Raw genomic sequence first — 14,625 nt, forward strand, 5'->3', positions numbered from 1 at the left:
CTTGTTTGCCATTATATGTTTTGGACTAAGCACCATGCCTAGCACATAGTAGGTCCTCCAAAAATATACACTTAGGGGTCACCACCTTCTCTGAAAAGTCTTCCCTCACCCTTCTCCCTCCCCCAGCCCTGGCTTAAGTGCCCCTTCTGGGCTTTAGTTGCTACACTTTCCACTTGGTTTTGGAAGGATATGTTTTAAGGTCTAATTCCTTTCTATAAGGTTAAATCTTTTAATTTAAAGATTTTGAAGGAGCTAAGTCTTCCCTGGGCTTGGCACAGATGGCATATGCTCTCAGAGTTTAATAAATATTTGAGTGAATGCAAGTCTTCTGACCCCTACACATGAGCCCTGGTTCAAGACGACCTGACTTCTAAGCAACATCTCTAAATCCCTGTGCTTGGACGCTGAGCCTCAAAAGTAATCATGGTGGACTTCCCTTGTGGTGCAGTGGTTAAGAATCCACCTGCCAGTGCAGGGGACACGGGTTTGAGCCCTGGCCTGGGAAGATCCCACATGCCATGGAGCAACTAAGCCCGTGCGCCACAACTACTGAGCCTGAGCTCTACAGTCCGTGAGCCACACTATGAGCCCTTGTGCCACAACTACTGAAGCTCTCATGCCTAGAGCCCATGCTCCACAATAAGAGAAGCCACCGCAATGAGAAGCCCGAGCACTGCAACGAAGAGTAGCCCCCGCTCGCCACAACTAGAGAAAGCCCGCGTGCAGCAACGAAGACACAATGTATCCAAATAGAAATTAATTAATTAATTAATTAATTAATTAATTTAAAAATAAAGTAATCATGGCTTTGGGTTTCTCCAGAAATCAAAGCTTGGGTAAAGTCCATTATGCTCTGAAAAGTACAGGGTCGTTTTGATGCCTGTTATGAGCACATGTGCAGTTGGGCTGAGCTCCTGAGTCTTAGTCATCTGCCTGGCTCCAGCTGGACTTCTTGCTGTACCTCAGACATACTAAGTTCACTCCTGTCTCAAGGCCTTTGCTCTTGGTACCTCTTCTGGGAACACACTTCCCCCAGACTTTCCCAGTGCAAATATCCAGCCTTAATTTTAAGTATCTACAGCAGAGTCAAGGCAAGTGATGTTGATTGCAAGGAAACAACTCAGTTTCAGAACACTGGAGAAGAGAAGAGATGCCACTGTTCTATTAGTTCATTTAAAATCCTCTTGACAGTCCTGAGAGGTATTTATTATCATTATCCCCACATTACAGATGAGGAAATTGAGGCCAAGAGAGGTTAAGTAACTGGCCAAAGGTCTCACAACTAGCAAGTAGCAAGGCCAGGACATGAATCCAGGCCGACTGGATCCAGTGTCCAGCTTCTTAACCACAAGGCTTCTCAACATATATTAAAGTGTAGTTAACATAGGGCCTGGCATGGGGTAGTTGTTCCCTAAGCCATAGTTATTTCTCTACTCCTCTCAGACAGCTTACTCTTCAAATCTTACAGTCCAACCTCCAGAATGAAACCAACAACCGTTCTGACTCCATCCTGCCAGAACCCAGGGTCCCTCACTCCATCTTCTCATGCTTGTACACACTGGGTAGTAGCTGGAATTGAGGGCTCTCGAGTAAGGCTCTCTGAGTTCCAATCCAGGCTCCCGCATTCACTAGCTCTGTAAACATAGAAATGTTACATCCCGCCCTAGGTCTCAGTTTCCTCACCTGTAAATTGGGGACAATAACAACTCCTATATCCTAGAATTATTATAAGGACTCAGTGAGATGATACATGCAGGATGTTTTCCACCTAGCTTGGCTCATAAAAAGTATACAATAAATTGTAGCAATTATGATTAAGGCTTCTCAATGAGAAGCCCCCAAAGGCTCTGAGGCTGTGAAATACTCTCTCAACCACCTTTAGGGCCAAAATTGGGACCAGATGACCTCATTGCTTGCAGACAAGGCTGGCTGGGTATGAGGACTTCTCACCTGACCCAACACAGGATCTATCAGACATGTACTTCCTGGAGGTAATGTGGTTCAGGGAGTGATCTCTTGGGTCTGATAGACCTGGGTCTGAATTCCAGCTTGGATTTCTCCTCAGCGCCTCAGTTTCTTCGTTTGTCAAATGGGAAGGGAGCAGTGTGAGGAGTGATTAAGAATGTGGGGTGTGGATTCAGCATATTAGGTATCATTCATTCTACTCCTTGCTCAGCCATGGACCAGCTATGTGAGCTGAGTGTCTTCACCTCCATGAGCCTCTGTTGTCTGTTCTAATGGGTGTTGTCATCATTTCTCTTCCTAGAGTGGCTAGGAGGATTCCCCAGGACCATGTGTGCCCACACTCTGGACACTGTAGCTGTTAGGATGACAGGCGTTGTATATCAGTGGTTAGGACCTTTTCTCTGACGTCAAACTGCAACAGGCCTAATTCAAATTCCAGCTCTGACAATTACTCCTGGTGAGATCTTAGGGAAATCAAGTTCTTCTGTCAGCCTCAATATACTTATCTGTGAAGTGAGAAAAATAACAGTAAACATCTGATACAGCTTATGAGGATTCAGTCAGAGGATACATGTAAAACACTTAAAACTGGCCTGGTTTGGTGTCAGTGGCCAAAAAGTGGCAAAGATATTATGATGCTGATTTTTAAAATACCCTTTTCTAGAATGCAAATGTATTTGTCCCAGAGTTGGAGGAGTTGAAAATACATGCTGAGTGCTGAGCCTTCAGGATGGGATTCAAGTCTAAAAAAAGAAAAGCAAAAAAACTTGTTTATATGATGAAGTAAACCAAGGTCATGTGACCACATCAGCCCCCATTCCACATCTTTATAAGATCAATCCTACTTAGTTGTAGTGTAGCTCGGATGTTGGACTCTCACCAGAACAATGTCGGAGTCCTAGCAATGCCCATACTCACTGTGGAACCTGAGACCATTGACTTCACCTCTGACCCTCAGCGTTTAACCCGGCTAGTAATAGACTCCCTCACAGAGCTATTTAGAAGGATTCAGTGAGATGATGCACAAAGCGTAGTACATGGAAAGTGCTGTTGTTACTACTACTACAGCGCCCGTCTTTCCCCTGCTATTTGAAGGGTTATCTCCCGCGTGCCAGGCACTCGCCTTAGGTGGTCTCGATTCCCACTGTCCTAAGCTCCTCTGAGTCGAGTCACGCCCTCCTCAGCAGGGCCCCTTCCAGCTCCTCCCCCCACCCCACTCTCCATCCTCATCTCCCCACTAGCCGTGGGGAAGGAGACGCCAGACAACAGTCGCCAGAACCCCGAAGCTGAACAGAAGCAAAGGGACAGAATTCTAACCGCCGCCCGAAACCGTTGGGCTAGGCTCCCTCCTCGAGGTCCTCTGATCAATCAAAGGCGAAGAAGCAAGCCTCTGGACCAATCAGAAGTGGAAGCGGTGGAGCAGTGCCCGCCTCCTTAAAGCGCCTTCGCGCCTGATTGGATGTGTCCAGGCCAAGCCACTTAGGAGTGGGGCCAGCTGATCGACGGTGCAATGGCAGCGGGGCCGGGGGAAGAAGGGAGGCAGTCGGCCAGCCACAGATTGGTACGGTGTGTCAGCAACAAAGCCCTGCCTAGTCAGAAAGCCCGCTGGCCGGGTTCTAACCCCGGGCCAGTTAATGATGGGGCAGCGTAATGGATCATTCTCTTTACGGTGTGGTGGGGGCTGGTACATGAAGTACGCAGTTAATCCTGACTCAGCAGACAGTTGAGGCGTCATCGTGTACTTGCAGCGCGAGCATCTAGGCCAATGAGGGGGGTCAAGGCACTGCCCTCTCCTGTGTCTCCCCTGTCCCCGCATACTTCTGGGTGAGGCAGGGTGCGTTCTGCAGCCAATTAATGGTGGTGCAAGGCAAGAGGTGGGAAAGGGGAGCTGCCCACAGGCACCCAAAGCCTGATGGCCTCCTATCCAATCCCAGTCACTTCTCCACAGATTGTAAGGGGTTGAGAGAAAGGTGAAAGTGTTTGCAACGAGGACTACACAGGATGGAAAGATAGAAGCAAGAAAGCAGTGGTATCCCTGAGCAGTTGCAGAGGGAGCCTCCAAAGTTATGCAGGTGAAGGCGGTTCAGGCCCCAGTCTCTTCATAAAGAGGGTGGGACAGAGCAATCTCCGCAGCCAGAAAGCATTGAGGACCGGCTGGTGAATGAGATCTCAGCTTTAGAGACCTGAAGCCTAAGTCCGCGGACCAATCAGATTTAAGGCCCTGTCCCTCCACAGCGCCAGCCAGGTGGGCGCGAGCTCGGCTCCGCAGCCAATCAGCGGAGGTCGCGAGGCGGAGTTGGGGACCCGGGGGCGGGGAGGGGGAGGGGCGGGGGTAGTGAGGAGTGGAGCTGTCCTAGGTGCCTCCCAGGCTGTTGAGATCCCTCAGCCGGCGGGAGCCAAGAAAGAGGGTGTGGCCAGCACTGCGGCCAATCAGCGTCTGCCTCGGGATCCAGGGCGACCAGCGAGCTGTGCACGCGGCCCGGCCTCGAGCTGCGAGCCTCGCGCCGCTCCACTTTCTAACAGCCACTCGGGTTTGTGCCGCCCTGAGTGTATGTGAGGCGGAATGAGGAGAGGAACAGGACCTGAGTCGGTGAGTGCCATGGATTTTCTTTCTTTTGTTCGGGCTTGGGCCTGGCCCAGGCAAAGCTGAGGTATGGGGGCTTGAGTGGTCGCCCTGAGGATGAGGATCGGGAAGTGGGGGTGAGGGCGTTAGGCTTTGGGGACTCCCTCTGCCCTGGAGAGGCTGGAAATGGGGCCTCCTGGGCACCGTTGGGCCCGGCTGGGCAGAGACCAGGCCGGCATGTCCCTGGTCCCTGAGACAGCCTGATTTGGAAGTGTGTTGTGGGGCAGGTGGAGGCACTTGGAGCTCTGTGTGGGGTCATTGGCCATGAGGTATGGCCGCTGAACTATGCGAGGTTGTCCGGGGTCTCTGGACTGAGACTGGATCTGGTGACTGGAGAGGTCTGTGACTCCCCAGAGGTTCTTGGGAGTCTTTGGCCAAGAAATGAAACTAGTGAGAACTTGAGAGGTTTTCTGGAGTCTTTGGATCCAGCCTGGGCTGAGAGTGAGTGTTGATGAAGTCGAAAGCCCAATGGGAAGTTGTCAAGAGTCATTGCATCCTGGCTGTGATGGGAACATGTGGCTGCAAGACTTTAGGGGGAATCTGGCTTCCGGGTTGGGGTGCTCGTGTAAGATTTTCCAGGACTGGGTCCAGGTTGGGCAACGTGGCCAGGAGGTTAGGGCCGTGGTCTTCTGGAGGTTCCAGGGTGGGGAGTGTGTCTCTGAATCCCAGCAGGTTGTTTGCCCTCCATGAAGTATTATTGTTTTGTGTTGGCTCTAGATAGAACCAGGATTGAGTCGTGTCTGGGGACTTTTAGTCCCTGTTCCCATTCTTCTGCAAACTGTTCCTGGTCATTCCCAGAAGACATCAGGCTCTAAGCATGGGGCAGCTGCTTGGGGAAGATGGACGTTGTACTGGAGCATAGGAGGTGTGTGAGATATCCTGCTCTTTAGGAAATCACCCAGGTTGTCTTTTCTGAAGATCTTTTTATACTTATGAGGCAGGATGTTGATATCTAATTTCACTCCGCTGTTCAAGGTCTACCTGGTACTAAAGCTTTCAGGGTACTTTCATGTACACCCAGAGTTCTTAAACCAAGGGTGGAGGTGCAAGGGGGGGGAGTCTATGAGTGGATTACAGGGTCTATGAGCTCCTGGAAATAATCCAAAAAACTGTATGTGTGTTGGCGGGGGGGTGATAAAAGCAGCCACAAGGATGAGGAGTGAAGCCTGTCCAAGGGTGAGTTTCAGAGCAGTCTGTGACTCTTGTCATTCATATGCAAAATGGTATGAGAATCTACAATTTTCTGGTGTAAAGAGTTGATTCCACGACTTACAATTTTAAAAAGCATAGTGACCCCCTGAGAGGTTAAGAACCACTAAAATAAAGCAGGCTCCCATATTATTTATGGGGCTTAGGCAAGACTAGAAATGGAGATTTCCCCTCTTATCCCCACATCTGGTGTTGGCACATACTTCAAGGTGTCTCACATACTAGCCTGCATGTCCAAGTTCAGTCTACGTGCCCCTGCCACCCAATCAGGGCCACACAATTACATCAATCACGTAGCCCACTCGGAAGAGTATAGACCTGGGGCTGAGGCCAATGTAAACCCAGGAAGTGGGCGATTTGGGCCAGGAGGTCCAGAGTTCTGAGTTCCCAGAGCATGGTCTAGAATTGGGGGGCACAGTTTCCAGGGGGGTACTTCCTAGATACCCTTGGACTCCTCAGCCCATGGAGAGGGACACAACTAGAGGTCAGAGTGGGGCCCTCTGTCTGGATTTGAGGCAATATGGATATTCAATACTGGTCTTGATGATAGTCCCTATGAGGAAGTTGAGGGTCTCAGAAGAGTTAACCCCATGTTAGTGCTGAAGAAAAAGGCAGTCCACTGTGAGGATGCAGTGGAACCTAAGTTGTTTTTACTTCTCATCTGGTTCTTTTGCCACTTAATCCACAAAAGGTGTGCTATGATAGGGTCTCTATGACCTAGATTCAGCTCACCTGCCTATTACTATATCCAGATCTTGGGCTATGTAGAACATAGATTTAAGGGAAGAAAGAAACTCATTCATTCTGTGGTGTCTCTCCTCTGGTATGTGTTGGATGTACTTAATTAAAAAGTGAACAGGGCTTCCATGGTGGCGCAGTGGTTGAGAGTCCGCCTGTCGATGCAGGGGACGCGGGTTCGTGCCCCGGTCCGGGAAGATCCCACATGCCGCGGAGCGGCTGGGCCCGTGAGCCATGGCCGCTGAGCCTGCGTGTCGGGAGCCTGTGCTCTGCAGCGGAAGAGGCCGCAACAGTGAGAGGCCCGCGTACTGCAAAAAAAAAAAAAAAAGAGTGAACATTTGAAGATTTATGTAAGGCTTGGATAATTGGTTTTAATCTATATAAAACGCTGCGGGGAGTTTAACCACCTTAATTTGCCGAAAGCGATGTGTTCCTGGGAAGGGTGGAAAGTTCATAGAACTTTTCTGAATTGAATCTTGTTTAACCTGGCTTTTGGAGGTACTCAATACCTCAATACATGAGACCAAGGGAGAATATTTTCATAAAACAAATAATCATCCCTCTAATTGGCATATTCTGATGGTTTAGTTTTAATTATATTTGAAGAGACTCTATACTTGTATTGCTGTGTTGACATTTTTACAGCAAGCTGGGTTGTGCCTGAAGGGGCTTATGGTCAAGTCTATCAGTAAGAATAAAAGATATCAGATTTCAAACTTTATTTAGTAATATGAGTATTAGAAAGGACTGAGAGGCAAAAATCATACCTCCTTTCCCCACATTCTTTTCTTCCAATTATATCCTACCTAACCTCTCCCACCTACGGTACCCTCTCCCAAGATGCAGGCTTGTGTCCTCATGACCTGTGGTTTCCTGGCTCCACCCCAGAGAGACAACTGCAGGAGATTCCTACTGAGTCAGCCTGGGAAGTGGAAGGTGGGCAAGGTTTCTGAGGCTGGGGAGGAGAGTCCTTTCAAGAAGAGAAACACAGACTTCCCCGGTGGTCCAGTGGTTAGGACTCCGGGCTTCCAATGCAGGGGCACGGGTTCGATCCCTGGTCAGGGAAGTTTTGCATGCCGTGCAGCCAAAAAGACAGAGAGAGAGAGAGAGAGAGAGAGAGAGAGAGAGAGAGAGTCAGCAGTGTCCCTACCCTTCCAAGTCAAAGTGCTATTTGCTTCTGCTTCTGCTATCACTGCTTAGTGCAAGGTGGTTTGGACTGTGCAGTCAAGAATGTCAAGAATGTAGGAAGGGGGCTTCCCTGGTGGCGCAGTGGTTGAGAGTCCGCCTGCCGATGCAGGGGACGCGGGTTCGTGCCCCGGTCCGGGAGGATCCCACATGCCGCGGAGCGGCTGGGCAGGTGAGCCATGGCCAATGAGCCTGCGCGTCCGGAGCCCGTGCTCCGCAATGGGAGGGGCCGCGGCGGTGGGAGGCCCGTGTACCGTAAAAAAAAAAAAAAAAAAAAAAAAAAAAAGAATGTAGGAAGGAAGAAGGGCTGAGGTGTAGAGGGCCCTAGAGATACCTCTAAGGAGGTCGTCTCTAAAGGGATATCCTTAGATGGGGGTAGACACCAAGTGGGAGGAAGGATGGGGTTTCCCAATCTTGGGGGCTTTTGTTCACTGAAGGGGGAGTCCCCTTGCCCCTTGCCCTCACTTTTAGGTTTCCTGAAAGCCCGTTGGCACTCCCTGTCAACTGCATAAGAGGATGCTGCCCTTTGAGCACAGCCTCCAACTCTTTTGAACATCAGTGGGCAACCACCAGTGGGGGAGCCGAGTCATGGGCACATGATGTAGGCCTGGGAGGTGAGGGGACCCTACTCCACTGGGTGATGATGTAATCTTCCAGACCCCTATACCTACTCTTGGGGTTTCTCCTTCATGGCTTTCCCTACTTATTCCGTATCCTCAGGGAGTATTTCTGTATTGGAGGAAGGATGTTTCCCTCTGCATACCTACATGTCAGGGATTGGCGCATTTCTGTGTCCAAGTCAAGTGTCTTTTATATGGGTATCTAATGAGTCCCTGGGTGTGGTGGTGTGAGGAGTTAGAAAGCTCAGAAATGGAAAATATTTAACGACCAGAGTAGCAAATGAATACAGCTTGCCCATTTGCATTTTCCCTTTCACTCTGACTCATCTTCCCCTCTCCCCACACTATTATTGCCCCTCCACTAGCCCCACCCATTGGCACACCCTGTCTAATCTAGGAGGGATTAACATCCGTTTGCACCCAAGCTAGAATGAGAGATAGAGGGAAGGCATGTTAGGTCTGGAGAGAGAGTAGAAGGATGGTCTGAACATTTGGGGGTCCTGGAGCCAAAAGGTGAAACAGGAGTTTTAGAGACATAATATTTGAGTCTAGGAGGGGACCAGAATCTAAGAGAGAAGCCCAGGGGGAACCAGACTGTGTCTTGTCACCAGAGCAGCCTACCAGTGCCTGACTCGTTAACCTTCCAGTTATTTATTAGGCACATATCATAAGCGATTTAGCAGCACTTGTTCTGTGAATGAAAATTCTGCCAAAGGACAAGGAATAATGAAATAATAAGAAACAGAGAAAGAAATTTGAGTCTCTCAGACCTCATCTTTTCCCCAGGTTAAGGAGTGCTAAAGTGTGAAAAGAGGGGAAATATCTGAGGACCTTCACCCCCTGGGCAGGAAGTCAAAGAAACCTCGGAGTCCTGATTTCAGAGAAATGTCATTTGTCATCAACCCAAGAAAAGGAGTTTTTCTCTTCGAAGACCACCACAGGCCCTTCCTGGGGTTGCCCCCATCAAAGCCTGATGGGAGGATCTGAGTCACTCACACACCCAGTCCCCAGTGATGGCCCAGATGACAGGGGTCATTCCCACAGAGCAGTAGAGGCTTCCTAGTACCAAGTCAGAGAGAGGGAGGAGGAAGCATGCTTTTGGCCCTCCTTCACTCTCTCCTTAGAATGCAGATGTTTCAGTCCTTTTTACTTTTGAGGTAGTAGAGCGAGCTTCCAGCTGCTAGAGATCTACTGACACCTCCAAGAAACAGAACTAATACTATTTGAATGATGCTATGTACCGAGAAACCACTTTCACATACATCATGTCATTTCACCTTCACCCCACCTCCAAATGAGGTAAGCAGAGGTTATCCCTATTTCATGGATGAGTTAACTGAGGCTCAGAGAGGTGACTTGCCCAAGGTGACTCAACTAGTAAATGTCAGAGATGAGACTCAAACGCAGGTCTGATTATCCCAAAGTTCTTATTGCTTTAGATACACTTCTTTGACTCTAGGAGTTCACAAACGAAATAAGACGACAGGAGGTTAGGAGGCAGAATGCCAGGGCTCTGGAGGGGAGAAGTGGTCTCTCCTGGAGGAGTGAAGCACAGCCAGGGGTATAAAACCACACCCCTTGGGGGACTGTGGCAGACTGATACTTGGGACACCCAATGGACGACTGTGAGGTCAGGGGCGGGGCTAGCTCCAGGGTGGGGGTGCCCAGGAGCCCCAAGAGCAGTTCAGAGCATGCGGTGTCCAGGAGGAAGCTACAACCGGTGAGTGGCTGCTTCTCCCCAGCTGAGACTTTCCTCCCACTACACCCCTCTTTCTGTCCACTTCCTGCCAGCCCGTAGCCCTCTCCGTGAAGTGTCCAACTAGTAATCCTCCCTCCTATGGGGTCCATACTCATGGTGAGCCCACACCTAGGAATATGCCTGCTGGGCACTGCGACACTTAGGTGCGTCTCTTCCCAGTTTTCTTAAAAGCCAATGTGGTGGTTTTGATGTGTGATAAATTTCTGCCTTGTTCGGTTCTGTCTTTCTGTTCTTCACTTTTGGCTTATGAAAAACAAAATTGAACCGTCTCCTTATCCTAATCTTGAGAGGAAATAGCCTCTCCCTCTATAGTTCCCATTTCCCTTTCTCTGGCTTCCTCAAGGGTCAAAGCCTTCTCCAGAGTCTCTCCATCTTCAGATGAGGAGCCTTCTCTCCTGTGGCTTCTGACCTGCTCTCTTATCTCACTGCATGGGAGTCTTTGGTCTCTTCTAGTTCCTTCTCTGAGGATGGGTTCTAGAAGTTTCGTCCTCAGGGAGATGACTGATTGATGCCTTAGAGCCTGCCCTCCTGCAGTTACGACCCCTCTCTTGCTGCCCTTTCTTCCTCTCGGGACCCTCAGCTCCACATGATGGGCTTGCAGGGGGAGGACACACTAGCTTTCTAAATTCACCCATGAAGCTGTGTCTTGCTCCATCCCTAACTTCCAGGGCTGACTGGGTTTTGTGGTGATCTTCTTGTCTGGAATGAGGAGAGCCTGACCTACTCACAGGTCTTTCCCTGCAGAGGAGCTTGGAGAAGCAGAAGTATCAGTGTTTGCTATCCTTTAAGTCAGACGTTGCCAACTGGCAGGACCCATCTATACTTGTCTTAAATCCACTGCTTGAGATAATTCTTAACTGGCTGGTCCTTGCTCTTTAAGTCCTGAATTTGGTCTAATTTCCATTCTCCCACCACCCCGCCCCCACCCCTGGCCCCTGCTATGATTCTGGATAAGCTCAGGTCCTCTCTCGGGTCAGTTTATCTGCTCCATTCAGGACAGAGAGCTCTGATTCAGAACCAGCAACTCACTCTTTCTCCCCTCACCTCCACAGGCTTGAGAATATGCTGCTCCTGCCTCCCCTTTTCACCATGGACCCCACACTGTGGCCCTTCTCTCAGAACCTCTGAGATTGGTACCCAGGCAAGGCACAATGCCCATGTCCCCAACAAGACTGCCTAGTCCCTATGGCTCTGATCGGCTGGTACGGCTAGCAGCCAGGCTCCGGCCAGCACTATGTGATACCCTGATCACAGTGGGGAGCCAGGAGTTCCCTGCCCACAGCCTGGTGCTGGCAGGTGTGAGCCAGCAACTGGGTCGCAGGGGTCGCTGGGCTCTGGTGAAAGGCATCAGCCCTTCCACCTTTGCCCAACTTCTGCACTTTGTTTATGGGGAGAGCCTAGAGCTGCAACCTGGGGAACTGGGGCCCCTTGAGGAGGCAGCCAGAGCGTTAGGGGTGCAGTCCCTGGAAGAGGCATGCATGAGGGCTCGAAGAGATACGCCCAGAGAAGAGCTGGGTCCAGGGCTGAAGGAACAACAGGAGGAGCCAGAGAAACCCACAAGGGATTCTATGAGAGGAGTGGGGGGCTTTGGAGAGAAGCAGAGACCACAGAAGTTTGTTAGAGCTGGTGGGAAAGAACAGGAGATGTTGCACAGGCACAGGCCACCAAGAGAGAGCCCTGAGGTGGCAGAGGCAACTCTGGAGGAGCAAGGCGAGCAGATGAGACCAGAGGAGAAACTCAACCAATCGCCTGTTGGCCGCGGAGGGGTGGATGGGGAGCCAGAAGTGATCGTGTGGGTGAGGGACAGTCCAGGGGGCTCTGAGCAAAGTCTGCGGGAGTTCCCTGGCCCCCTTCCCCCACCAGGTTCCCTGCAAACCAGCATCACCCCTAGGCCCTGGTGGGCTGAGGCCCCTTGGTTGGGGGAGGGCCAGCCTGCCCTGTGGAGCATCGTGCTGTTGCCGCCCAGATACGGCACCCCCTTCTCCCATAGCACCCCCATGACTGCAGCCCGGCAGGAGGTCTGGCCTTGGGACCAGAGGTGAGTGGAAGGGCCTATGGAAGACCTCCGGCTGGGAGGGAGTGGCTCAGGAGAGGCAGCAGTGAAGGGCGGAAGGGCACCACATTTCTCATCTCGACTATACATTTCCTGAGCTGGGGAAAAGGACAAGAAGCTCCCACCACAGGGAAGGCCAAAGCCCAGCACCTGAGGACTCATGACACCTCCCTCTCCAGAAAGGAACTGGCCAGGATCCCAGGTGTAGCCAAAGCTGTAACTCTTCCCCATCCCACTCCCAGGATCCCACTGTCCCTGAACCTGCACAAAGGCCTCCGGAGCCAGAACCAGTTGGCCTCCTGCAGCCCCACCCCAGGTAAGCCCCTCACTTGCCCTGCATGCACCCTGTAACGTGTTCTCTCAGCTGGGGCTGAGGCTGGGGCTCCAGGAGTCCAGCCTGAGCAGAGCCCCTACTTCACTCTGCTCCCTTCAGGTTCCCCCCCCCAGGGCCCCACACAGCTCAGCCCTGGGGAGATGGAAGAGTCTGATCAGAGGCACACAGGTGAGTAGGGTGAGGGCACTTTTGCCTCAGCCCCACTGTAGCCCCTGATGTCTTCCCTGAGTGTTCCAGTGATCCGGCTCTGGGATTCCCAGCCCTGCCCTCCTTTGCCTTTTGTCCCCACAGGTGAACTTGCAACCTGTGTGGGTCATGTGGGCACAGCAAGCCACCCCTCTCACCAACACCCTCCCCCACCCCCTCCTGCTCGGTCTCGGCCCTATTCTTGTTCTGTCTGTGGAAAGAGGTTTTCACTCAAACATCAGATGGAGACGCACTACCGTGTCCACACAGGTATGGGCGCCCTGCCCTGTGTGAACTGTCTACCTCCTTCCAAACTCCAGTGGGCCCGCTCCTAAGTCCCTCTCTGAGTGTCTGGCTCCCCCGCAACGACCTTGCCCAGTTGCCCCAATCTACCCCTAGGCCAGCCTTCGCTCCTTTCTTCTTTCCTTCATGGGTCTTCCCCTCCACTTGCCCTAGGAGAGAAGCCCTTCTCCTGTAGCCTCTGTCCCCAGCGCTCCCGGGACTTCTCAGCCATGACCAAGCACCTGCGGACGCACGGGGCCGCACCCTACCGCTGCCCTCTGTGCCAGGCCGGCTGCCCCAGCCTGGCCTCCATGCAGACGCACATGCGCGGCCACTCGCCCAGCCAGCTCCCGCCGGGGTGGACCATTCGCTCCACCTTCCTCTACTCCTCCTCCTCCTCGAGGCCATCTCGGGCATCGACCTCTCCCTGTAGGCCCCCTTCCTCAACCACCTGACAGGGTGTCAGTAGCTTCTTTGGCTTCAGCCAAGCGTACAGAACGAAAGATGGGCCGGCGGGCCTGCTAGGCTCCTGACCTCGCACCGCGGCTACGGCAGCCTAACAAACTCTGCTCCAAGAAGCGTCGCAGGAAGGGCGCCAAGAGCCACAGAAGCCTGGGCCAGCGAGCCCGTGTGGGGTGAGGGCAGTGAAGTGTGCACGAGTGAAGGTTAACTGTGCGGGACTGGCGGTTCATCACCAAAATAAAGAGTTTCCTGTGCCCTCCTCTCGGGACCAGAAAGCCGAGTCCGGACTTTAGCCTGCGAGCGGGGGACAGCCTTGCCCCTAGTCCTGTAGCGGCCCCTGGTGGTTCAGCGCGGCGGCCACCTCCTCCGTCTCCCGGGGCTCCCTCTCCTCCCCCGGAGGCAGCGGGCCGCGAGGACTCGGCGTCCAGGCCGACTTAGCAGCAAGCCCTGTGGGGGGAGGCTGTCAGAACCCAAGTTACCCGTCCCTTCCACAGCAAGCAACTGCGCGCGGAGTCTTGAGTCTGGGCCTCCAGCCGGGGGCTCGAGACGAACGCGTGCTCCGCCCTGCTTTCGGCCACCCTCCTTCTTTCCTAGAGCACAAGAGCCGAAAGGCCGCAGCCTCTCCGGCATCTTCCCTCCAGGCTGTACGAAACGGCTGCCGGGTTGAGCTTCGAACTGAGACTAATCTTTTGCCGCCGCCCCTTACCCAGCCCACGCCTTCTGCAGTAGCGAACTTCATTTTCCAGTGTCTCAGGTGTTCCCAGGGTCCGAGGCCCACCGCACTCTGGGAGTGGTAGTTCACACGGGCCGCTGGCCTCGAGAAGAACAATGGGAGGAGTCTGGGGCAAGAACCACATCTCCCGGCGGCTCCGGAGATCGCTTTCTGGGTCGGGTCAGGACCCCATAATCCCAGCTCTCGCGGCCCTAGCTCGCCGCGAAGGAGCGAGGCGCTCGAACTACATTTCCCAGAGGCCCCTGCGCCTCATCCTCTCCCGCCGCGACGCGGGGGTCTACGCTCTTCAGATGCGGTCTAAGGGTGACGGCCGGCAGGCCTCGGACTCCCGCTCCCGTGGTGCCCCGCGCGCGGCCGGCCCAGCCCCCGGCTCCCGCCGACCCCACGGCGGCGCTGGTTGTTGTCGTGAGCCGCCGCCCCGCCTCTCCTCTGCTCCCCTCCCCCCCCGGCCCTGCTTACGGGCCGCCCCTCCCCCC

At 52.9% G+C, this 14,625-nt stretch overlaps 1 protein-coding gene and 1 long non-coding RNA gene across 3 annotated transcripts; one reads left to right on the forward strand and one right to left on the reverse strand.

Annotated features, from left to right (window-relative positions):
- Window positions 1-274: 274 nt before the first annotated feature.
- Window positions 275-14,313, reverse strand: LOC308605532. Its single transcript, XR_014013704.1, has 3 exons — window positions 14,123-14,313; window positions 2,559-2,708; window positions 275-2,471 (listed from the first exon to the last, which is right to left on the reverse strand). It is a non-coding gene; the product is annotated as an uncharacterized lncRNA (long non-coding RNA).
- ZBTB32 (zinc finger and BTB domain containing 32) lies at window positions 11,236-13,970 on the forward strand. Of its 2 annotated transcripts, none has more exons than XM_081215648.1 (5): window positions 11,236-12,137; window positions 12,332-12,468; window positions 12,586-12,654; window positions 12,778-12,942; window positions 13,129-13,970. In XM_081215648.1, exons 1-5 carry the CDS (start codon window positions 11,251-11,253, stop codon window positions 13,407-13,409), a joined length of 1,539 nt encoding a protein of 512 aa, XP_081071774.1. In that variant the 5' UTR covers window positions 11,236-11,250; the 3' UTR covers window positions 13,410-13,970. The 2 variants fall into 2 exon arrangements, with proteins under 2 accessions (XP_081071774.1, XP_081071773.1); XM_081215647.1 differs by having other exon boundaries at window positions 12,395-12,468.
- Window positions 14,314-14,625: the final 312 nt, after the last annotated feature.

This window comes from Mesoplodon bidens (assembly GCF_964165515.1).
Source record: "Mesoplodon bidens genome assembly, chromosome: 18".
NCBI lineage: Eukaryota > Metazoa > Chordata > Mammalia > Artiodactyla > Ziphiidae > Mesoplodon > Mesoplodon bidens.

Excerpts from the sequence above, each read along its gene's own strand:
- ZBTB32 (XM_081215648.1), top strand. The coding sequence starts at position 11,251 with ATGCCCATGTCCCCAACAAGACTGCCTAGTCCCTATGGCTCTGATCGG. Across the intron at positions 12,655-12,777 it reads GTCTGATCAGAGGCACACAG|GTGAACTTGCAACCTGTGTG; the intron begins GTGAGTAGGGTG and ends TTGTCCCCACAG. Across the intron at positions 12,943-13,128 it reads GCACTACCGTGTCCACACAG|GAGAGAAGCCCTTCTCCTGT; the intron begins GTATGGGCGCCC and ends CACTTGCCCTAG.